The sequence below is a fragment of the Pecten maximus genome, chromosome 1 (genome assembly GCF_902652985.1).
Source record: "Pecten maximus chromosome 1, xPecMax1.1, whole genome shotgun sequence".
Taxonomy (NCBI): Eukaryota; Metazoa; Mollusca; class Bivalvia; order Pectinida; family Pectinidae; genus Pecten; species Pecten maximus.
The window spans coordinates 22,191,262-22,218,289 of record NC_047015.1 but is presented as its reverse complement, the minus strand read 5'-3'; the positions used below and the strand labels follow the sequence as shown (position 1 = coordinate 22,218,289).

Below are 27,028 nucleotides of genomic sequence, written 5' to 3'. Positions count from 1 at the left end.
ATGGAAGTTAGTTCAGTAGTAGATGAGTGATACACTGTCAGGCCCATTGGGCCTCTTACTGGTACAAGTTCTGTAGCCATTCTAAATGTGACCACAGGACATTAATTCAAATTGTTCAATTAATGGTTATAAAGAGACAGAATTGAATAAAATTTTCACTCAAAATATTTTGTGGATTGAGGGTGGAATTTAGACTTTTGAATGTGATTTTAGGGATGTGAGGAAATGTTTTTACCATCTTGAGCTCAATATAGAGGATCAATAGAAAATGAAATTACACTTTGGAACATACATGCTTTTATGGAAGTATTGAGAAAGTCTTGTCTCAAAACTAATGTGAATTAAAAACAAAATGAATATTCTATACACTAAAATATCTTTAACAGATGATGAGTATAGTGATTGTCATTGTTACATGTAAAGCTGGTTCTTTTTATGAGGTGATGCTGACAAGGGCCTAGAATCAATACAGTATACTCTTATAGTACAGGGGCTCACAGCAGCTAACACCTGTCCAAGTACACATCTAAGCTCATTTCAACATGTTGCCTCAGGAAACATCAAAGTTAGGGAGATACTATGGTTTACCAGGGTCATCAAGTGCACTTAGGGGTCACAGGGGCACAAGGGTACGCCCTGACAGTGGCGCAGCTCAGAGTCAGCTTATTATGTCTAATTATAGGTAATACTATCGCCACAAAAATATACTCTAGATATGCATTGAAAAAATAAACATATATAAAAAGGTTGTTATGATTGTGTTAACCATTCAGTATACTTCATGTGTTTTATCTGGATAGATTAGAATATATATCTGCCTATAGCCTGTTTCATTTGTTTTTTCTGTGATCCTTATCTTATACCAGGCATCTGGAAATCCCTACATATAACTATACATAGATCATGGAGACTAAAGATACTGAGGAAATTACTACCATATATAATTATAGATACTGGGGATATCACTACTGTATATAATTATAGATACTGGGGAAATTACTACTGCATATAATTATAGATACTGGGGATATCACTATCATATATAATTATAGATACTGGGGAAATCACTACCGTATATAATTATAGATACTGGGGATATCACTACTGTATATAATTATAGATACTGGGGATATCACTGCTGTATATAATTATAGATACTGGGGATATCACTACCGTATATAATTATAGATACTGGGGATATCACTACTGTATATAATTATAGATACTGAGGAAATTACTACTGCATATAATTATAGATACTGGGGATATCACTATCATATATAATTATAGATACTGGGGAAATCACTACTGTATATAATTATAGATACTGGGGATATCACTGCTGTATATAATTATAGATACTGGGGAAATCACTACTGTATAATTATAGATACTGGGGAAATCACTACTGTATAATTATAGATACTGGGGATATCACTACTGTATATAATTATAGATACTGGGGATATCACTACCATATATAATTATAGATACTGGGGAAATTACTACTGTATATAATTATAGATACTGGGGAAATTTCTACTGCATATAATTATAGATACTGGGGATATCACTACCATATATATTTATAGATACTGGGAAAATCACTACTGTATATAATTATAGATACTGGGGAAATCACTACTGCATATAAGTATAGATACTGGGGAAATTACTACTCTATATAATTATAGATACTGGGGATATCACTACTGCATATAATTATAGATACTGGGGATATCACTACTGTATATAATTATAGATACTTGGGATATCACTGCTGTATATAATTATAGATACTGGGGATATCACTACCATATATAATTATAGATACTGGGGAAATTACTACTCTATATAATTATAGATACTGGGGATATCACTACTGCATATAATTATAGATACTGGGGATATCACTGCTGTATATAATTATAGATACTGGGGATATCACTACTGTATATAATTATAGATACTTGGAATATCACTGCTGTATATAATTATAGATACTGGGGATATCACTACTGTATATAATTATAGATACTGGGGATATCACTACTGAATATAATTATAGATACTGGGGAAATTACTACTGTATATAATTATAGATACTGGGGATATCACTAAACTGTATATAATTATAGATACTGGGGATATCACTACTGTATATAATTATAGATACTGGGGACACCACTACCATATATAATTATAGATACCTGGGACACCACTACCATATATAATTATAGATACTGGGGACACCACTACCATATATAATTATAGATACTGGGGACACCACTACCATATATAATTATAGATACGGGGGACACCACTACCATGTATAACCATAGATAGGTACTGGAGATTTTCCCTGTCATATATAGAAATAAATTGGAAATCACGACCATATTTAAAGAAAGGTGAGACAACTACTGGGACTATCCCTACCTTATACAGAGAATTTGGATATCCTTAGTTAGAGACCCTTAGGATTTCTATATCGTAATCAAAAGTATTTGGGATTTCCTAACCTTATTTAACATGGAGATTTAATCAGAGATACTTGGGATTCACATATCATATTAAGAGATATGGGGTTTGGATTTCCCTACCAAATATATGCTGTATTGGGAATATCGCTATGTATTTAGAGAATAACCCTACCAGGTCTGAAGGACTAATGATTTGTCATCCTCGGTTTCAGGACCAAAGGGAGAAAAGGGAGATACTGGAATACGGGTAAGTACCATTAATATAGAATTATATCAATAGATCCTCACGATGATATCTAAAATGTTTTCACTTCAAAAATCAACTAAACTATGTATCATAGTGTCAACAGTAAATTTATTTCATCAAAAAATTGGAAATATTAAGTTAACGATCATTTTGTTGAATTAACATAATAAGTTTCTAATTAAATTTCAGTATTGGTAATTTATAGAAATGTCAGATACTGGCAATATGCTTCCTTGTGAATTTGTGAGGTAATTGTTTGATGTGGTGTCTGATGTTTTACAGGGAGAGAAGGGTTACACAGGATTACCGGTATATCATTATATCATACCACAGTACTAACTAGAGCTCTAGTGTACAGGGAAGGGTCAATCCGTCAAAATATCCAAACCTTCAGAGATTCCTTATCCTTTAAGATCTCGGACATAATGCATATTTTTCAAATCTGTGACATTATAAATGGATTTTTAGTTATGATTACAGTTGTACTTGGACAAGTATTAAAATTTAAAAAACTTGACTTGATGGATCCTTCACTACAGTATAGAAAACTAACTGCTATCACTAACATTATGTAGCTAGGTACTACTACAAATGCCTTTAACTTATTAAAAACTTTCATCACATCCTTCTTTAAAATGCAAACCAATTTCATAGATGAGCTTGCAGTGTGAATTCAGAAATTGATCAAATAAGCTTATACATTTACAGAACCTATTAGTTGACTTGTCTTTGATCCTTCTCTTGGAAAGGTTTTTATACTGTAACTTTAAATACTCCCTTACTTGGTAAGTTTAGTTAGTACACTGTAACATTAGATACTCCATTACTTGGTTAGTTTAGTAAGTACATCAGAAAGAGTAGGTAACATTGTAGAACTTAGTGTATCAGAAAGAGTAGGTAACATTATAGAACTTTGTGTATCAGAAACAGAAGGTAACATTACAGAACTTAGTGTATCAGAAACAGAAGGTAACATATATAGAACTTAGTGTATCAGAAACAGAAGGTAACATTACAGAACTTAGTGTATCAGAAACAGTAGGTAACAGATATAGAACTTAGTATATCAGAAACAGAAGGTAACATTGTAGAACTTAGTGTATCAGAAACAGTAGATAACATTATAGAACTTAGTGTATCAGAAACAGAAGGTAACATTGTAGAACTTAGTGTATCAGAAACAGAAGGTAACATTGTAGAACTTAGTGTATCAGAAACAGAAGGTAACATTGTAGAACTTAGTGTATCAGAAACAGAAGGTAACATTGTAGAACTTAGTGTATCAGAAACAGTAGATAACAGATGTAGAACTTAGTGTATCAGAAACAGAAGGTAACATTGTAGAACTTAGTGTATCAGAAACAGAAGGTAACATTGAAGAACTTAGTGTATCAGAAACAGTATGTAGCAGATGTAGAACTTAGTGTATCAGAAACAGTAACCAAGGTGTTGTTTAACTACCACACTAGATAGTCTATCAGAAACAGTAACCAAGGTGTTGTTTAACTACCACACTAGATTGGTTTTTGCACATTGCTATGTAGATTTATGATCGGGAAAATTTGATGATAAGAATGCATTCTTTCTCCGAGGATCAAACTGATGACCCAAGACTTATTTTTATGTCGGGTGATCTACTTTTCTGAAGGAAATCTCCTTCAGCTGTAGATTTGACAACATGAACAATGTACATAGTTCACTGTACTCCCTTTGTTTTTCTTAGTCTTCAAGACTACAGAAACCTAGATTGCCTTGAATATTATACAGTTTGGGGAACCCATTAGAAATCCTAGACTTAAAGTTTGATGTTTGGCTACCGAGGTGAAAATTCAGACTTACTAAAGCTGTGACCCTCAGATCACATTATTACAGATCACCAGCTCTGGTTTATCATATTCTCTGTTCATCCTTCCATGTCTATTGTCCTCTTCCAAACTTCCAAACATTACTTTAAGAAACTCCATGATGTGTTTATGGTGGTTAGAAGGTGTGTGACATAATGTTTATTTTTTGTGTGTTATGTAGTAGGTTTCAATACCACTTTACAATGATTGTCCTTGGGTATGTATTTATTGGGAAGCATGTCCTTGAAGAAGGATCATGTTGGAAACAGTTCCTGTGAGATACAATTGGTGTTTTCTATGGTGGTAACTAGGGAGCTTCGGGGGTGCCAGGCTGGCCTGGTAAACATGTATGTATCTCTACAAACCAAATTGACATCTCTGTTTGTTACCAGGGGCTACACAGATAACAATAGGGACATATTCTTAGAAATAATGGAATATGTTTTACAAAGTTAGAATTTCATTAAATCTGACTTCAGGCACTTGTAGCTTCCATGATTATTTAAGGTTTTCTTTGGTGGTATGCAGTTTCAATCAATTAGTGAACTAGAACATATTGCTTGGAAGGATCTTCATTACATACGGAGCTTCAGCTTGATAAACACTTGTGTCTTTGCAATATTCTACTGTCATAGCACACCATTGTAACTTCTAATTAAAATACCTAAAGGTTTTAATTTCCTGTATGTTTGATTAATTTCATTGAAGTATTTTAAAATGGGAATGATTGTGTGCAACCTCTTTATTTTGGAGACACATTGCTATGGCCACTAGTTCTCATGTATCCAGAGATGTTGTGTCATGATTTACCAATAACAATACCAATTTACGGTTCCATACAATGGTTTATTTTATGGGTTCCATACTGTGGTTTAATTTATGGGTTCCATACTGTGGTTTAATTTATGGTTCCATATAGTGGTTTATTTTATGGGTTCCATACTGTGGTTTAATTTATGGTTCCATACTGTGGTTTATTTTATGGGTTCCATACTGTGGTTTATTTTATGGTTCCATACAATGGTTTAATTTATGGTTCCATACAATGGTTTATTTTATGGTTCCATACTGTGGTTTAATTTATGGTTCCATACAATGGTTTATTTTATGGTTCCATACAATGGTTTAATTTATGGTTCCATACAATGGTTTATTTTATGGTTCCATACTGTAGTTTATTTTATGGTTCCATACAATGGTTTATTTTATGGTTCCATACTGTGGTTTATTTTAAGGTTCCATACAATGGTTTATTTTATGGTTCCATACAATGGTTTATTTTATGGTTCCAAACTGTGGTTTATTTTATTGTTCCGTACAATGGTTTATTTTATGGTTCCATACAATGGTTTATTTTATGGTTCCATACTGTGGTTTATTTTATGGTTCCATACAATGGTTTATTTTATGGTTCCATACAATGGTTTATTTTATGGTTCCATACAATGGTTTAATTTAAGGTTCCATACAATGGTTTATTTTATGGTTCCATACTGTGGTTTAATTTATGGTTCCATACAATGGTTTATTTTATGGTTCCATACAATGGTTTAATTTATGGTTCCATACAATGGTTTATTTTATGGTTCCATACTGTAGTTTATTTTATGGTTCAATAATGTGGTTTATTTTATGGTGCCATACTGTGGTTTAATTTATGGTTCCATACAATGGTTTATTTTATGGTTCCATACAATGGTTTATTTTATGGTTCCATACTGTGGTTTATTTTATGGGTTCCGTACAATGGTTTATTTTATGGTTCCATACAATGGTTTATTTTATGGTTCCATACTGTGGTTTATTTTATGGTTCCATACAATGGTTTATTTTATGGTTCCATACAATGGTTTAATTTAAGGTTCCATACAATGGTTTATTTTATGGTTCCATACTGTGGTTTAATTTATGGTTCCATACAATGGTTTATTTTAAGGTTCCATACAACGGTTTAATTTATGGTTCCATACAATGGTTTATTTTATGGTTCCATACTGTAGTTTATTTTATGGTTCAATAATGTGGTTTATTTTATGGTTCCATACTGTGGTTTATTTTATGGTTTCATACAATGGTTTATTTTATGGTTCCATACTGTGGTTTATTTTATGGTTCTATACTGTGGTTTATTTTATGGTTCCATACTGTGGTTTAATTTATGGTTCCATACAATGGTTTATTTTATGGTTCCATACAATGGTTTATTTTATGGTTCCATACTGTGGTTTAATTTATGGTTCCATACTGTGGTTTATTTTATGGTTCCATATAGTGGTTTAATTTATGGTTCCATACTGTGGTTTATTTTATGGTTCCATACAATGGTTTAATTTATGGTTCCATACTGTGGTTTATTTTATGGTTCCATAATGTGGTTTATTTTATGGTTCCATACAATGGTTTATTTTATGTTCCATACTGTGGTTTAATTTATGGTTCCATACTGTGGTTTATTTTATGGGTTCCATACTGTGGTTTATTCTATGGTTCCATACAATGGTAAGCTTGTTAAAACACCATTTAGCTGTGATCTCTTGGTTATGCTTTTGGTCCTTGGTATAAATAGTATGGTCTCAATACAGCTGGCTTAAATTTCCAATCAAAAGTTTTGTTATCACTATTTTCCAGATTGTACTAATACGTGGTCAAGGTCAAATAAATATGTTATAAGGTCAATGCCATATGTACATGTTGTAAGTTCAATGTCATATAGATAGGCTCAAAGGTCAAGATCATATGGAGAGGCTCTTAGGCCAAGTTCAAAGAGCATATCTTTTTGGGGATACATATTGTTACAACATTTTGAAGAGTGATTGTTGTGATGAAAACATTTGTCTATTTATTTGACATATAATGATTTGTACCCTACACCTGGTGATACCTGTCAGTTTGTAGTGATGCCACATTTTAGGTAATGATTTGTGGTGTATACCTTATTGAGGTATTTGGTTTGAGGTGTATGCCACATGGAGATAATGGTTTGTGGTGAATGCCATGTAGAGGTAATGGTTTGTGGTGTATGCGACATGGAGGTATTACTGTAAACGTACTTATTTTAGCGGTAATCATATTTTAGCGCTTTTCGCGCTAGCATTAGTGCGCGAATTTATGTGCAGCGCTAAATTTTGTATCTAGTAAGTGTGCATACATTACGTGAAATAACTAGCTATGTTTTGCTAGTAATCCAATACGATCTATCTCCCGTGGTGTGAACCAGTTATTTGACATCAAACACAACGTACAATGCTTATCAATCGATGTTTATTTTATTCACAAAAACACAAAATAATAAATACAACACTACGCAAACACTGTCTCTGTTAACAGTTCATATGGCAGTAATTAGGGTATAAGCCGCAAGGCTATAGGGCCTACAGTTCAGTCACGGATTTTATGAATAGCTCCCAGTATGCCGCTTTTGTCCCAACCACGCATGACTGCATCTTTCTTCACCGACTGAAAGGACGAAACCATCCAACCAGCATGGAGGGGTTTCAGGGTGGTAAGCTTGAGATCCACATTTACTGAATCGATCGGTCCACCAGTCTTGAGCAAACCATCCATACTGTCCGCGTACCAGTTTTGAAAACACGTTTTTACAGATCTTTTAAAGTCATCGTTTCGGGAAACGTCTAACGGTTGTAAGTCCCCCGTACAAGATGCAGGGACATACCGAATACACGTTTTCTTTTTTGAGAACTTGGTGGAGTTTTGGTAATCTTATCGTTGGCTAATACGATATTTTCTGCATCGGCCTGACAGTTTGCTAACGGTGGATCGGGTAACATCGACGACGGAGGTGGCGAATCCACAGCGGATATTTACCATCGTTTCAGCATGATGGATAGTTATAAACTGACCAAACACACCAATACAACTAGTATACAATGTATCTATAGATTTATTCAGTAAAAACAACTTACAATTAAACTGTAGTCAGTGCGACCTCCCAGGCCCTATCGCTGACAATGTACAAATCTATTTTTAGTAACAGGGTGTTTTCCCAAAGTATAGTCGATTCCAGAAAAGCGTCGATGCGCTAATTCATGATTGCGCGAATATGTCGCTGGTGGTGGTTTGCGCGAAAATATGAGTGCGCTAATATAAGTACGTTTACAGTAGTTTGTGGTATATGCCACATTGAGGTATTAGTTTGTGGTATATGCCACATTGAGGTATTAGTTTGTGGTATATGCCACATTGAGGTATTAGTTTGTGGTATATGTCACATTGAGGTTTTAGTTTGTGGTGATGCCACATTGAGGTATTAGTTTGAGGTGATGCCACATTGAGGTATTAGTTTGTGGTGTATGCCGCATTGAGGTATTAGTTTGTGGTGTATGCCACATTGAGATATTAGTTTGTGGTATATGCCACATTGAGGTATTAGTTTGTGGTTTATGCCACATTGAGGTATTAGTTTGTGGTATATGTCACATTGAGGTTTTAGTTTGTGGTGATGCCACATTGAGGTATTAGTTTGAGGTGATGCCACATTGAGGTATTAGTTTGTGGTGTATGCCACATTGAGGTATTAGTTTGTGGTGTATGCCACATTGAGATATTAGTTTGTGGTATATGCCACATTGAGGTATTAGTTTGTGGTATATGCCACATTGAGGTATTAGTTTGTGGTGTATGCCACATTGAGATATTAGTTTGTGGTATATGCCACATTGAGGTATTAGTTTGTGGTATATGCCACATTGAGGTATTAGTTTGTGGTATATGCCACATTGAGGTATTAGTTTGTTGTGATGCCACATGGAGGTATTAGTTTGTGGTGTATGCCACATGGAGATATTGGTTTGAAGTGTCGGTGTGTCGCAGTGTCCTTGTCAGACACTTACATTGTCATTCCCTTTGCGCTTTATTAGGTCTCCCGAGACAAAGTCTCAGTTGACCTATTGAGATTGTCTTTTTTCTGGCGTCGTGCGGCGTGCATCATCCGTCGTGCATCGTAAACAATTTACATTTTTAACTTCTTCCAACAGGCCTAGAGACCTGATATTGGGTTTGTAACATGCTGGGATGAAGGACTACTGCTAAAACCTTTAAACAACTTCTTTCTGATAACCAAGCACCCAGAGACCTGATATTTTGTTTATAGCATTCTGGAATGAAGGGCTACCAAGTCTGTTCAAATGTTCCAGGGGTCAAATAGGCTATAATATATCAAAACTCGGGTGACTGTTAAGGCCCATGGGCCTCTTGTTTTTATACCCCTTGCAATGAAGTTTGGTGGGGAGGGTAATACTGAATTAGCGTGTGTGTGTGTCCATCCATTTTGTACCGCCTGCTCCTCCTGGGATTAAGTCCTTGTTTGTCTCTTGTTCACTAGAGTTACTGCCCTTCATGCCACTAAGTTAGGCATATTTTGTCCTGGACTTCTCATCCAAAAGTACTTCACCAATTCACAGGAATGTTAGGGAATATGTGAAGATGTACATGCAGGCTTTTCTCAGAAATTTTAGTTATCATCGTAACCAGGTCACTATAAACAGGTTTTGTGTAATGGCCAATATCTCATCAGTCCTTAAACCTGTTTTATTTGAACAGTCAAGTGGTGTTACTTATTGATATCAGGTCAGACATCAGGTCTTTCCAGAACTATTACTATGAAACATAATGGAAGCTTCTGATTGGTAAAAATTGAAATATTGTCTCAATTAGCTGAGAATTGGTATATAAAGGTTTTAAGGATTTGTCACCATTGAAATATTGTCTGATTAAGCTGAAAATTAAGAAAAAAGGTGTTGAGGGACGGAAAATATAATGGTACTATTTTCAAAAAGGATAGATGTCTTTTGGTTGCCATGGTAACCATAAGAAGCTCTTTGATATTTAGTCTGGACTACAAACTTTAACCAATTTCAATGATGTTATGGACCATGTGCAGATGAGCTTGTAGGTTTTGTTTTTTGTTTGTTTGGGGTTTTTTGGGGGGATGAGGGTGGAGTGTGTGATTGTGGCTGTTATAGTATCCAAGTCACTATACACAGGTTTTGGTATTAACTGATATCTCATCAGTCCTTATATCAGATTTATTCAAATTTACTTAAGTGGTGAAATTTTTTTTTTTTAAATAAAAAAAAAAGTCTTTTATTTAAGACATTAGGTGTTTCCAGAACCATTCTCTGAAAAAATAATGGAGGCTTCTGATTGGTCAAAATTGAGATATTGTCTCATTTCGCTAAAAAATTGGTATATAAATACAAGGATGCTATTTTCTAAACCAATGTATCTATTGTTGCCATGGTTGTATTGAGGAGTGGGGGACGGGGTATTAGTTAGCCATTGGCTTACAGTTCTAGTTGTACATGATTAGTGACAGTCACTTATCCTACTTCATGTCATTAACAGCCACTTCACTTAATTTCAGGGTTATCCGGGCATGAAGGGGATCAAGGTAGTACCTGCATGTTCACAGAAAACATGATCACAATGAGTTGTTAACTTATTCTCTCTGACTTAGCATGGTTTCTCAAATCCAGTCACATGTGACATTTGATTAATTTGAATCCATCTTTAAGAGAATATATCAAAATCATTTTGTTTTTACTATCTATCAACCCTCCCTCAAGGGCAGGTTTACAATTTCTCATTTGATGGATATTTTGTTTCCCCTTCAGTTACTTAGCCTTGTTTAAAGTATGAAGTTTGGTTAGTGTACCATATATATGCCACAGACCAAAGTTAATAATAGAAGTTAAATGGTTCATTATAGTCTCATATTGTGTTTGGGTTTGACTTCATGTCATCACAATGACATTGTAACTTTCCTTTCCAGGGATATAAGGGCAGCAGAGGACCTATGGGTTTCCGTGGTTACGCTGGATTCCCGGTTTGTCATTGGTCTATGTGTTTTGTTTCCCCACTTGACCCCAGTTGATCCATCTCTGCTTTGCCTACCTTTGATTTTGGATGAATTCATTGCATGATCTTCCTACAAACTTTTGTAATTCATGCATGAGTTTGATGATATATATAAGGTAAATTACCCAGGTGTGGTGTCAACTGTGTGTACATTCCACATCCTATTACTGTGTCACAATCTGTTGGTGTCTATTGAAATCAAAGGGAGGTTGATCTCTATTTTGATTTTGTTATTGACCTTTAAGGACTTTGTATAATTGTCCAACTAATGTTTTTAAGGAGGCTTAACAGGATTTAATGTACCAATGAAATTTGGATGTACAACAATGTATGTGATGTTGACAGTCTGTTCGATGATGGTGCCAGTCTTTAAAATACTCTATGCCCACAATCATTCACAAACTGTCTCACAATACCTCTCAACAACACAATCATTCATACATTGTCTCACAATACCTCTCAACAACACAATCATTCATACATTGTCTCACAATACCTCTCAACAACACAATCATTCATACACTGTATCACAATACCTCTCAACAACACAATCGTTCATACATTGTCTCACAATACCTCTCAACAACACAATCATTCATACATTGTCTCACGATACCTCTCAACAACACAATCATTCACAAACTGTCTCACAATACCTCTCAACAACACAATCGTTCATACATTGTCTCACAATACCTCTCAACAACACAATCATTCATACATTGTCTCACGATACCTCTCAACAACACAATCATTCACAAACTGTCCCACAATACCTCTCAACAACACAATCATTCACAAACTGTCTCACAATACCTCTCAACAACACAATCATTCATACATTGTCTCACGATACCTCTCAACAACACAATCATTCACAAACTGTCTCACAATACCTCTCAACAACACAATCATTCATACATTGTCTCACAATGCCTCTCCACAACACAATCATTCATACATTGTCTCACAATACCTCTCAACAACACAATTATTCATACATTGTCTCACGATACCTCTCAACAACACAATCATTCACAAACTGTCCCACAATACCTCTCAACAACACAATCATTCATACATTGTCTCACGATACCTCTAAACAACACAATCATTCACAAACTGTATCACAATACCTCTCAACAAAACAATCATTCACAAACTGTCTCACAATACCTCTCAACAACACAATCATTCATACATTGTCTCACAATACCTCTCAACAACACAATCATTCATACATTGTCTCACAATACCTCTCAACAACACAATCATTCACAAACTGTCTCACAATACCTCTCAACAACACAATGATTCATACACTGTCTCACGATACCTCTCAACAACACAATCATTCATACAATGTCTCACAATACCTCTCAACAACACAATCATTCATACATTGTCTCACAATACCTCTCAACAACACAATCGTTCACAAACTGTCTCTAGATACCTCTCAACAACACAATCATTCAAAAACTGTCTCACAATACCTCTCAACAACACAATCATTCACAAACTGTCTCACAATACCTCTCTACAACACAATCATTCATACATTGTCTCACAATACCTCTCTACAACACAATCATTCATACATTGTCTCACAATACCTCTCAACAACACAATCATTCACAAACTGTCTCACAATACCTCTCTACAACACAATCATTCATACATTGTCTCACAATACCTCTCAACAACACAATCATTCACAAACTGTATCACAATACCTCTCAACAACACAATCATTCACAAACTGTCTCTAGATACCTCTCAACAACACAATCATTCACAAACTGTATCACAATACCTCTCAACGACACAATCATTCATACACTGTATCACAATACCTCTCAACAACACAATCATTCATACACTGTATCACAATACCTCTCAACAACACAATCATTCATACATTGTCTCACAATACCTCTCAACAACACAATCATTCACAAACTGTCTCTAGATACCTTTCAACAACACAATCATTCACAAACTGTATCACAATACCTCTCAACGACACAATCATTCATACACTGTATCACAATACCTCTCAACAACACAATCATTCATACACTGTATCACAATACCTCTCAACAACACAATCATTCATACACTGTCTCACAATACCTCTCAACAACACAACCATTCATACATTGTCTCACAATACCTCTCAACAACACAATCATTCACAAACTGTATCACAATACCTCTCAACGACACAATTATTCATACACTGTATCACAATACCTCTCAACAACACAATCATTCATACATTGTCTCACAATACCTCTCAACAACACAACCATTCATACATTGTCTCACAATACCTCTCAACAACACAATCACTCACAAACTGTCTCACAATACCTCTCAACAACACAATCATTCATACATTGTCTAACAATACCTCTCAACAACACAACCATTCATACATTGTCTCACAATACCTCTCAACAACACAATCATTCATACACTGTCTCACAATACCTCTCAACAACACAATCATTCATACATTGTCTCACAATACCTCTCAACAACACAATCATTCATACATTGTCTCACAATACCTCTCAACAACACAATCATTTATCTGTCGTCCTGCAGTGGCACCTTCCATACTTTTCATTTCATCTGTCATTTATATACTTTCTTTTTCCTTAAAGGTGACCTATCGGGATCACCTTGTTAATATCATTTGCATGGGATTGCTTCATTCTGGAGGTTAAAGGTCAAAGACATAGCCTGTGTCTTGCAGTGCCCCCGTGAAAGTGCTTTCTTGCTTGTATGATGATGTCTTCTGTTGCCTTGCCTGTGACACTTCCACTTCTCTGAAATTCTGAAATTGAATGGCTGCCTCTCTGATTCATCAATTTCACAGATTTGTGCCACGATTATAAATGTTGTTTATCATCAAAGCATGGTGCCCACGAAATGTTCTGATAGTCTGATATTACAAGGCATATTCCGTCACCATTAACGATATTCTAGACTATAGGTAGTATGATATTATTTTATTCAGATCATTGTTTATTTCAGGAATATGAATAGAACAACACTACACATTACTCTGAGAGTGTGACTGAAACAATTAACAAAATATGCTACCTTTTAGAGCAGTGTTGATTCTGACAGTATGAATGACACACTACTCACTACTCTGACAGTATGAATGACACACTACCTACTACTCTGACAGTATGAATGACACACTACCCTCTACTCTGACAGTATGAATGACACACTACCCACTACTCTGACAGTATGAATGACACACTACCCACTACTCTGACAGTATGAATGACACACTACCCTCTACTCTGACAGTATGAATGACACACTACCCACTACTCTGACAGTATGAATGACACACTACCCACTACTCTGACAGTATGAATGACACACTACCCACTACTCTGACAGTATGAATGACACACTACTCGCTACTCTGACAGTATGAATGACACACTACCCACTACTCTGACAGTATGAATGACACACTACTCGCTACTCTGACAGTATGAATGACACACTACCTACTACTCTGACAGTATGAATGACACACTACTCACTATTCTGACAGTATGAATGACACACTACTCACTATTCTGACAGTATGAATGACACACTACTCACTATTCTGACAGTATGAATGACACACTACTCACTATTCTGACAGTATGAATGACACATTACCCGCCAATCTGACAGTATGAATGACACACTACTCGCTACTCTGACAGTATGAATGACACACTACCTACTACTCTGACAGTATGAATGACACACTACTCACTATTCTGACAGTATGAATGACACACTACTCACTATTCTGACAGTATGAATGACACACTACTCACTATTCTGACAGTATGAATGACACACTACTCACTATTCTGACAGTATGAATGACACACTACTCGCTACTCTGACAGTATGAATGACACACTACTCACTACTCTGACAGTATGAATGACACACTACTCACTATTCTGACAGTATGAATGACACACTACTCACTATTCTGACAGTATGAATGACACACTACTCACTATTCTGACAGTATGAATGACACACTACTCACTATTCTGACAGTATGAATGACACACTACTCACTATTCTGACAGTATGAATGACACACTACTCGCTACTCTGACAGTATGAATGACACACTACCCGCTACTCTGACAGTATGAATGACACACTACTCGCTACTCTGACAGTATGAATGACACACTACTCGCTACTCTGACAGTATGAATGACACACTACTCGCTACTCTGACAGTATGAATGACACACTACCCGCCAATCTGACAGTATGAATGACACACTACCCGCTACTCTGACAGTATGAATGACACACTACTCGCTACTCTGACAGTATGAATGACACACTACCCGCTACTCTGACAGTATGAATGACACACTACTCGCTACTCTGACAGTATGAATGACACACTACTCGCTACTCTGACAGTATGAATGACAAACTACCCGCCAATCTGACAGTATGAATGACACACTACTCGCTACTCTGACAGTATGAATGACACACTACCCGCTACTCTGACAGTATGAATGACACACTACCCGCTACTCTGACAGTATGAATGACACACTACTCGCTACTCTGACAGTATGAATGACACACTACCCGCTACTCTGACAGTATGAATGACACACTACTCGCTACTCTGACAGTATGAATGACACACTACTCGCTACTCTGACAGTATGAATGACACACTACTCGCTACTCTGACAGTATGAATGACACACTACTCGCTACTCTGACAGTATGAATGACACACTACTCGCTACTCTGACAGTATGAATGACACACTACCCGCTACTCTGACAGTATGAATGACACACTACCTACTACTCTGACAGTATGAATGACACACTACTCGCTACTCTGACAGTATGAATGACACACTACTCGCTACTCTGACAGTATGAATGACACACTACCCGCTACTCTGACAGTATGAATGACACACTACTCGCTACTCTGACAGTATGAATGACACACTACTCGCTACTCTGACAGTATGAATGACACACTACTCGCTACTCTGACAGTATGAATGACACACTACTCGCTACTCTGACAGTATGAATGACACACTACTCGCTACTCTGACAGTATGAATGACACACTACTCGCTACTCTGACAGTATGAATGACACACTACTCGCTACTCTGACAGTATGAATGACACACTACTCGCTACTCTGACAGTATGAATGACACACTACTCGCTACTCTGACAGTATGAATGACACACTACTCGCTACTCTGACAGTATGAATGACACACTACCCGCTACTCTGACAGTATGAATGACACACTACTCGCTACTCTGACAGTATGAATGACACACTACCCGCTACTCTGACAGTATGAATGACACACTACCCGCCAATCTGACAGTATGAATGACACACTACTCGCTACTCTGACAGTATGAATGACACACTACTCGCTACTCTGACAGTATGAATGACACACTACCCGCTACTCTGACAGTATGAATGACACACTACTCGCTACTCTGACAGTATGAATGACACACTACCCGCTACTCTGACAGTATGAATGACACACTACCCGCTACTCTGACAGTATGAATGACACACTACCCGCTACTCTGACAGTATGAATGACACACTACCCGCCAATCTGACAGTATGAATGACACACTACTCGCCACTCTGACAGTATGAATGACACACTACTCGCTACTCTGACAGTATGAATGACACACTACTCGCTACTCTGACAGTATGAATGACACACTACTCGCTACTCTGACAGTATGAATGACATACTACTTGCTACTCTGACAGTATGAATGACAAACTACCCGCCAATCTGACAGTATGAATGACACACTACTCGCTACTCTGACAGTATGAATGACATACTACTCGCTATTCTGACAGTATGAATGACACACTACTCGCTACTCTGACAGTATGAATGACACACTACTTGCTACTCTGACAGTATGAATGACACATTACCCGCCAATCTGACAGTATGAATGACACACTACTCGCTACTCTGACAGTATGAATGACACACTACTTGCTACTCTGACAGTATGAATGACACATTACCCGCTACTCTGAAAGTATGAATGACACACTACCCGCCAATCTGACAGTATGAATGACACATTACCCGCCAATCTGACAGTATGAATGACACACTACTCGCTACTCTGACAGTATGAATGACACACTACTCGCTACTCTGACAGTATGAATGACACACTACCCGCTACTCTGACAGTATGAATGACACACTACTCGCTAATCTGACAGTGTTTAATTATGGAACAGATACTCTGACACAATAAACGAGGCAATTGATAAAGGATACTGGCTTCAGGTCAGTGTTGATTTTGAGGATATGAATGGATCAAGATACTACCTTTGAGACCAGTATTTATTCTATCTGGATATTGTAACATGATAGAGCTGTATTGTGCTGAAGATTTTAGATTTCAGGGGTTGGGTATAATAAGTATCGCGTGTCGTTTATTTGAGGTGGGATGGACCCTAGTTTTATAATTCATTATTGTATGAATGTCCACAACATCTAATTACCAAAAGTAGTAATGTATCTACTGCATGGCCATCACATATACTGTAACCTTGCTTTAAGTCTGCTGTTAACATCATATAGCACTTCCTTACTGGTGCTGGATTTATTATTTAAGATTTATATACTCGAAATGTACAGTCAAACCTGTATATAAAGGCCATTCACGGGAACCGAGAAAAGAGGCCTTTATAGACAGGTGACTTTTTTTATAGAGTTTCATATACAATTAATTTTGTTACATAGGGAACTTAAAGAGGCTTACCCGCAGACGGACCGGTAAACGGCACGTCTCCGATCACTAAATAAACTTCAGTACACGTTTCTATGTGACAAAATTAGAGGCTTTCCGACTTTATTTCTTGAAAACAATTACAGAATATGTATTTAAAAGACGTTTTAAAACTCAACCTGAGAGGGAAATGTATGGAATATAACGGCAAATCTTCTTTGTAAATCGCCGCTGCCTTTGAAGTTATCACTGTGCGGCACTGTGCACTTTATAGCGGGGACTTATTGCGGGTTGCGATTAAATAAATAATATTTAAAAAATGAGGTTTTAATATCACTTTTCAGCATTTTTAGAGGAAAATAAAATGAAAAACTCAACAATTCCAACAATCTGTCATGTGTAAAAAATCTTTTTCTATTAGTCAATTTTTCTGATCTCTCTGCGGGCAAGCCTCTTTAAATGTGTGGCCTGAATAGACATAATTATACATTATATAAAGACATGTGATTTTTGTGTTACAGTTGATAATTGACAAATGTTAATTTGTATAGAAATGGGATTTTTGTGGTACATTTATTAGAAAATTGACAAATGTTAATTATACATAGAGACATGGGATTTTTGTGGTACATGGTAGTCTGCCATATTCTCACCTTTTGTACATTGATGCAAACCTTTTTTTTCCTACTGTAAATGATCACTAATTGCTTAAGAATTTAAAACTAAGATACAATCTCTTAACTATTTAGCTCGATTGGGGTTGATTGACTCAGAACTAGGCATACAGTTATTGCCCTGGCATCAGGACGATATGTAGGTTTAACAACATTTCTGTATCCTAAAGTATCAGGAACAATATTTATAATTTAGAGTCATTACCAAAATTTTGCAGTATACAAAAGTATACAAAAGTATACAATGCTGCATATACATAAATAGTTTGTTTCATCATGTTGATATTTGCGTGATTCCATAACACCAGATAAACTTGTTTGGGGTACCGTGGGAGTTCTAATAATTAAAATCTCATTCTACTGCCTATTTGATTTTCGAGGTTGTTACATGTGGTATACGACTATGGATATTGAAGCCAGGATATCAGTAATATGGTTTGGTGCTGTATCTCATCAGAGAATAGGAGGAATTCCACATTGCAACATAGATTTTATTGGTGTAGAGTGTCTTTAATTTATTTTGTGATGAAGAGCAAGGAGGCTATACTAAATATTTACTGAGGTGTAGAATGCTGAGATGTGATACAGGTTGTATGTTGGAGATTAATTAACATTCTGAGTCATTATAATTATACTGCTTGTTTATTTCAGGGACCAATAAGCGAGGGAAATCAAGTAAGTACACCAGCCAGAAGGAACCTCCTTTATATCTAGAACTGTTCTAATTTTGATTGACATAACCTAATATTTGGGATATTAAATGTAATGCCAAATAATTACTATCTGACTGGTTTCTGTGAGTTGGCTTTTCCTCATGCTTGTATAGGTCCTACTTGTAGATAACTTCACAGAAAAAGAAAACAAGAAAAAAGGACAAACGGCAACAATGATATAAATGCTAACCATTATTTTGAAATGTTTATAATCATAATAAACTTAATTTTGTAGGGTCCTCAAGGTGTACCTGGACTCAAGGGAGAGAAGGTATGTATCAGAACAGCATCCCCACTCTCCAATCCATTATTATTTTAATATATCAATGAAGTCTTATAGCAAATTTACATTCCTATTCTTGGTCCTTTTTTTTCCGATACTGGTAAGGCCTAAATCGGTCCTCAGACTACTGATAGTGGTAAGGCCTAAATTGGTCTTCAGACTACTGATAGTGGTAAGGCCTTAATTGGTCCTCAGACTACTGATAGTGGTAAGGCCTAAATTGGTCCTCAGACTACTGATAGTGGTAAGGCCTAAATTGGTCCTCAGACTACTGATAGTGGTAAGGCCTAAATTGGTCCTCAGACTACTGATAGTGGTGAGGCCTAAATTGGTCCTCAGACTACTGATAGTGGTAAGGCCTAATCGGTCCTCCGACTACTGATAGTGGTAAGGCCTAAATTGGTCCTCCGACTACTGATAGTGGTAAGGCCTAAATTGGTCCTCAGACTACTGATAGTGGTAAGGCCTAAATTGATCCTCAGACTACTGATAGTGGTAAGGCCTAATTTGGTCCTCAGACTACTGATCCGTTAAGGCCTAAATTGGTCCTCAGACTACTGATAGTGGTAAGGCCTAAATTGATCCTCAGACTACTGATAGTGGTAAGGCCTAATCGGTCCTCAGACTACTGATAGTGGTAAGGCCTAATTGGTCCTCAGACTACTGATAGTGGTAAGGCCTAATTAGTCCTCAGACTACTGATAGTTGTAAGGCCTAAATTGGTCATCAGACTACTGATAGTGGTAAGGCCTAAATCGGTCCTCAGACTACTGATAGTGGTAAGGCCTTATTTGGTCCTCAGACTACTGATCTGTTAAGGTCTAAATTGGTCCTCAGACTACTGATAGTGGTAAGGCCTAAATTGGTCCTCAGACTACTGATAGTGGTAAGGCCTAATTTGGTCCTCAGACTACTGATAGTGGTAAGGCCTAAATTGGTCCTCAGACTACAGATAGTGGTAAGGCCTAATTGGTCCTCAGACTACTGATAGTGGTAAGGCCTAATCGGTCATCAGACTACTGATAGTAGTAAGGCCTAAATCGGTCCTCAGACTACTGATAGTGGTAAAGCCTAATTTGGTCCTCAGACTACTGATCCGTTAAGGTCTAAATCGGTCCTCAGACTACTGATAGTGGTAAGGCCTAAATTGGTCCTCAGACTACTGATAGTGGTAAGGCCTAAATTGGTCCTCAGACTACTGATAGTGGTGAGGCCTAAATTGGTCCTCAGACTACTGATAGTGGTAAGGCCTAAATTGATCCTCAGATTACTGATAGTGGTACGGCCTAAATTGGTCCTCAGACTACTGATAGTGGTGAGGCCTAAATTGGTCCTCAGACTACTGATAGTGGTAAGGCCTAAATCGGTCCTCAGACTACTGATACTGGTAAGGCCTAAATTGGTCCTCAGACTACTGATAGTGGTAAGGCCTAAATCGGTCCTCAGATTACTGATAGTGGTAAGGCCTAAATTGGTCCTCAGACTACTGATAGTGGTAAGGCCTTAATTAGTCCTCAGAATACTGATAGTGGTAAGGCCTAATCGGTCCTCAGACTACTGATAGTGGTAAGGCCTAATTGGTCCTCAGACTACTGATATTTGTAAGGCCTTAATTGGATCTCAGACTACTGATAGTGGTAAGGCCTAAATTGGTCCTTAGACTACTGATAGTGGTAAGCCCTAAATTGGTCCTCAGACTACTGACAGTGGTAAGGCCAGACTACTGATAGTGGTAAGGCCTAAATTAGTCCTCAGACTACTGATAGTGGTAAGGCCTAAATTGGTCATCAGACTACTGATAGTGGTAAGGCCTATATTGGTCCTCAGACTACTGATAGTGGTAAGGCCTATATTGGTCCTCAGACTACTGATAGTGGTAAGGCCTAAATTGGTCCTCAGACTACTGATAGTGGTAAGGCCTAAATTGGTCCTCAGACTACTGACAGTGGTAAGGCCTAAATTGGTCCTCAGACTACTGATAATGGTAAGGCCAGACTACTGATAGTGGTAAGGCCAGACTACTGATAGTGGTAAGGCCTAAATTGGTCCTCAGACTACTGATAGTGGTAAGGCCAGACTACTGATAGTGGTAAGGCCAGACTACTGATAGTGGTAAGGCCAGACTACTGATAGTGGTAAGGCCTAAATTGGTCATCAGACTACTGATAGTGGTAAGGCCTATATTGGTCCTCAGACTACTGATAGTGGTAAGGCCTATATTGGTCCTCAGACTACTGATAGTGGTAAGGCCTAAATTGGTCCTCAGACTACTGATAGTGGTAAGGCCTAAATTGGTCCTCAGACTACTGATAGTGGTAAGGCCTAAATTGGTCCTCAGACTACTGACAGTGGTAAGGCCTAAATTGGTCCTCAGACTACTGATAGTGGTAAGGCCAGACTACTGATAGTGGTAAGGCCAGACTACTGACAGTGGTAAGGCCTAAATTGGTCCTCAGACTACTGACAGTGGTAAGGCCTAAATTGGTCCTCAGACTACTGATAGTGGTAAGGCCAGACTACTGATAGTGGTAAGGCCAGACTACTGATAGTGGTTAGGCCTAAATTGGTCCTCAGACTACTGATAGTGGTAAGGCCAGACTACTGACAGTGGTAAGGCCTAAATTGGTCCTCAGACTACTGATAGTGGTAAGGCCAGACTACTGATAGTGGTAAGGCCAGACTACTGACAGTGGTAAGGCCTAAATTGGTCCTCAGACTACTGACAGTGGTAAGGCCTAAATTGGTCCTCAGACTACTGATAGTGGTAAGGCCAGACTACTGATAGTGGTAAGGCCAGACTACTGATAGTGGTAAGGCCTAAATTGGTCCTCAGACTACTGATAGTGGTAAGGCCAGACTACTGATAGTGGTAAGGCCAGACTACTGACAGTGGTAAGGCCTAAATTGGTCCTCAGACTACTGATAGTGGTAAGGCCAGACTACTGATAGTGGTAAGGCCAGACTACTGATAGTGGTAAGGCCAGACTACTGATAGTGGTAAGGCCTAAATTGGTCATCAGACTACTGATAGTGGTAAGGCCTATATTGGTCCTCAGACTACTGATAGTGGTAAGGCCTATATTGGTCCTCAGACTACTGATAGTGGTAAGGCCTAAATTGGTCCTCAGACTACTGATAGTGGTAAGGCCTAAATTGGTCCTCAGACTACTGACAGTGGTAAGGCCTAAATTGGTCCTCAGACTACTGATATTGGTAAGGCCAGACTACTGATAGTGGTAAGGCCAGACTACTGATAGTGGTAAGGCCTAAATTGGTCCTCAGACTACTGATAGTGGTAAGGCCAGACTACTGATAGTGGTAAGGCCAGACTACTGACAGTGGTAAGGCCTAAATTGGTCCTCAGACTACTGACAGTGGTAAGGCCTAAATTGGTCCTCAGACTACTGATAGTGGTAAGGCCAGACTACTGATAGTGGTAAGGCCAGACTACTGATAGTGGTAAGGCCTAAATTGGTCCTCAGACTACTGATAGTGGTAAGGCCAGACTACTGATAGTGGTAAGGCCAGACTACTGATAGTGGTAAGGCCAGACTACTGATAGTGGTAAGGCCTAAATTGGTCCTCAGACTACTGATAGTGGTAAGGCCAGACTACTGATAGTGGTAAGGCCAGACTACTGACAGTGGTAAGGCCTAAATTGGTCCTCAGACTACTGATAGTGGTAAGGCCAGACTACTGATAGTGGTAAGGCCAGACTACTGACAGTGGTAAGGCCTAAATTGGTCCTCAGACTACTGACAGTGGTAAGGCCTAAATTGGTCCTCAGACTACTGATAGTGGTAAGGCCAGACTACTGACAGTGGTAAGGCCTAAATTGGTCCTCAGACTACTGACAGTGGTAAGGCCTAAATTGGTCCTCAGACTACTGATAGTGGTAAGGCCAGACTACTGATAGTGGTAAGGCCAGACTACTGATAGTGGTAAGGCCAGACTACTGATAGTGGTAAGGCCTAAATTGGTCATCAGACTACTGATAGTGGTAAGGCCTATATTGGTCCTCAGACTACTGATAGTGGTAAGGCCTATATTGGTCCTCAGACTACTGATAGTGGTAAGGCCTAAATTGGTCCTCAGACTACTGATAGTGGTAAGGCCTAAATTGGTCCTCAGACTACTGACAGTGGTAAGGCCTAAATTGGTCCTCAGACTACTGATATTGGTAAGGCCAGACTACTGATAGTGGTAAGGCCAGACTACTGATAGTGGTAAGGCCTAAATTGGTCCTCAGACTACTGATAGTGGTAAGGCCAGACTACTGATAGTGGTAAGGCCAGACTACTGACAGTGGTAAGGCCTAAATTGGTCCTCAGACTACTGACAGTGGTAAGGCCTAAATTGGTCCTCAGACTACTGATAGTGGTAAGGCCAGACTACTGATAGTGGTAAGGCCAGACTACTGATAGTGGTAAGGCCTAAATTGGTCCTCAGACTACTGATAGTGGTAAGGCCAGACTACTGATAGTGGTAAGGCCAGACTACTGACAGTGGTAAGGCCTAAATTGGTCCTCAGACTACTGATAGTGGTAAGGCCAGACTACTGATAGTGGTAAGGCCAGACTACTGACAGTGGTAAGGCCTAAATTGGTCCTCAGACTACTGACAGTGGTAAGGCCTAAATTGGTCCTCAGACTACTGATAGTGGTAAGGCCAGACTACTGATAGTGGTAAGGCCAGACTACTGATAGTGGTAAGGCCTAAATTGGTCCTCAGACTACTGATAGTGGTAAGGCCAGACTACTGATAGTGGTAAGGCCAGACTACTGACAGTGGTAAGGCCTAAATTGGTCCTCAGACTACTGATAGTGGTAAGGCCAGACTACTGATAGTGGTAAGGCCAGACTACTGACAGTGGTAAGGCCTAAATTGGTCCTCAGACTACTGACAGTGGTAAGGCCTAAATTGGTCCTCAGACTACTGATAGTGGTAAGGCCAGACTACTGACAGTGGTAAGGCCTAAATTGGTCCTCAGACTACTGACAGTGGTAAGGCCTAAATTGGTCCTCAGACTACTGATAGTGGTAAGGCCAGACTACTGATAGTGGTAAGGCCAGACTACTGATAGTGGTAAGGCCAGACTACTGATAGTGGTAAGGCCTAAATTGGTCATCAGACTACTGATAGTGGTAAGGCCTATATTGGTCCTCAGACTACTGATAGTGGTAAGGCCTATATTGGTCCTCAGACTACTGATAGTGGTAAGGCCTAAATTGGTCCTCAGACTACTGATAGTGGTAAGGCCTAAATTGGTCCTCAGACTACTGACAGTGGTAAGGCCTAAATTGGTCCTCAGACTACTGATATTGGTAAGGCCAGACTACTGATAGTGGTAAGGCCAGACTACTGATAGTGGTAAGGCCTAAATTGGTCCTCAGACTACTGATAGTGGTAAGGCCAGACTACTGATAGTGGTAAGGCCAGACTACTGACAGTGGTAAGGCCTAAATTGGTCCTCAGACTACTGACAGTGGTAAGGCCTAAATTGGTCCTCAGACTACTGATAGTGGTAAGGCCAGACTACTGATAGTGGTAAGGCCAGACTACTGATAGTGGTAAGGCCTAAATTGGTCCTCAGACTACTGATAGTGGTAAGGCCAGACTACTGATAGTGGTAAGGCCAGACTACTGACAGTGGTAAGGCCTAAATTGGTCCTCAGACTACTGATAGTGGTAAGGCCAGACTACTGATAGTGGTAAGGCCAGACTACTGACAGTGGTAAGGCCTAAATTGGTCCTCAGACTACTGACAGTGGTAAGGCCTAAATTGGTCCTCAGACTACTGATAGTGGTAAGGCCAGACTACTGATAGTGGTAAGGCCAGACTACTGATAGTGGTAAGGCCTAAATTGGTCCTCAGACTACTGATAGTGGTAAGGCCAGACTACTGATAGTGGTAAGGCCAGACTACTGACAGTGGTAAGGCCTAAATTGGTCCTCAGACTACTGATAGTGGTAAGGCCAGACTACTGATAGTGGTAAGGCCAGACTACTGACAGTGGTAAGGCCTAAATTGGTCCTCAGACTACTGACAGTGGTAAGGCCTAAATTGGTCCTCAGACTACTGATAGTGGTAAGGCCAGACTACTGACAGTGGTAAGGCCTAAATTGGTCCTCAGACTACTGACAGTGGTAAGGCCTAAATTGGTCCTCAGACTACTGATAGTAGTAAGGCCTAAATTGGTGCCAGAAGTGGTCGTAATTACAGGATAAAAACTAATAGGACTTAAAATGTTCAGGTTTAAATTAAAATTTATAGCACTGTACATAAATAAGCTCTGCACAAACAGCGTGAAAAGCGCTATAATCAAATTACCGCTAAAATGAATACGTTTACAGTAAATGAAAATAATTTGTGTTTCCATAAAGCAATTTTTAGTAGGAAATGTTACAGATGTTCTCTGGGTTTGTCTAGGGAATACCAGGCCCCAAGGGAGACAAGGGTAACGAGGGACTGCCTGGATATGATGGTGCTATTGGACCAAAGGTTGTGTATTAAGGTCAAACTCGAATGGTTTCAAGGTCATGCCCTTGGCTCTGTCAAAGATACATTTTCAGATACTTGAAGAAATTATAGAAACGTCTTTCATAGACTCGATATTATAACATTTTTGATTTTATTTATTTTGGTGATTGTATACTTACTTTACTGGCCTAATCATGTTCTAATATTTGTGTGTATCTTAGACTTGCTATTAATAATGGTTGAAGGGCTTCAAAAGCTACACTATATTGGTGGTTGGGAAATATTCTCTCGCTGACTAACAAAAAGGTAAAGCTTATATGTTTAATATTCTATCTCTTTCTTGTGATGCATGTGCTTGTCCAGGGTATCAAGCGGTCTGTACGATTCCATGAGGGCCTAAATACAGGATACAAAGAGATCATACCGCTCAAGGTAAGGGCTAAGAAAGCTGCTGTCCAAGTGTTGATTTGTCTTTGATAATTATTTTTATGGCTGTTTTACACACATGCAGTCCTTTTGGTAATATTAAAATGGTGTCTGATAAATCATGTACTGTCTGAAATGTGAGCTTTGT

At 38.3% G+C, this 27,028-nt stretch overlaps 1 protein-coding gene across 18 annotated transcripts in view; it reads left to right on the top strand.

The window, feature by feature from the left end:
• LOC117327783 (collagen alpha-1(XIII) chain-like) overlaps window positions 1-27,028 on the top strand; it is a 140,788-nt gene that overhangs the window by 48,805 nt on the left and 64,955 nt on the right. For 14 of the 18 annotated variants that reach the window (XM_033885069.1, XM_033885025.1, XM_033885010.1 and 11 more), the window contains exons 3-9: window positions 2,696-2,730; window positions 10,957-10,983; window positions 11,365-11,418; window positions 19,629-19,652; window positions 19,926-19,961; window positions 26,404-26,475; window positions 26,818-26,886. In XM_033885069.1, the coding sequence (XP_033740960.1) occupies window positions 2,696-2,730; window positions 10,957-10,983; window positions 11,365-11,418; window positions 19,629-19,652; window positions 19,926-19,961; window positions 26,404-26,475; window positions 26,818-26,886 (317 nt within the window). Of the gene's footprint in view, window positions 1-2,695; window positions 2,731-3,012; window positions 3,040-10,956; window positions 10,984-11,364; window positions 11,419-19,628; window positions 19,653-19,925; window positions 19,962-26,403; window positions 26,476-26,817; window positions 26,887-27,028 lie in introns of all 18 variants that reach the window. The other 4 variants (XM_033884976.1, XM_033885095.1, XM_033885017.1 and 1 more) reach the window with 3 other exon arrangements.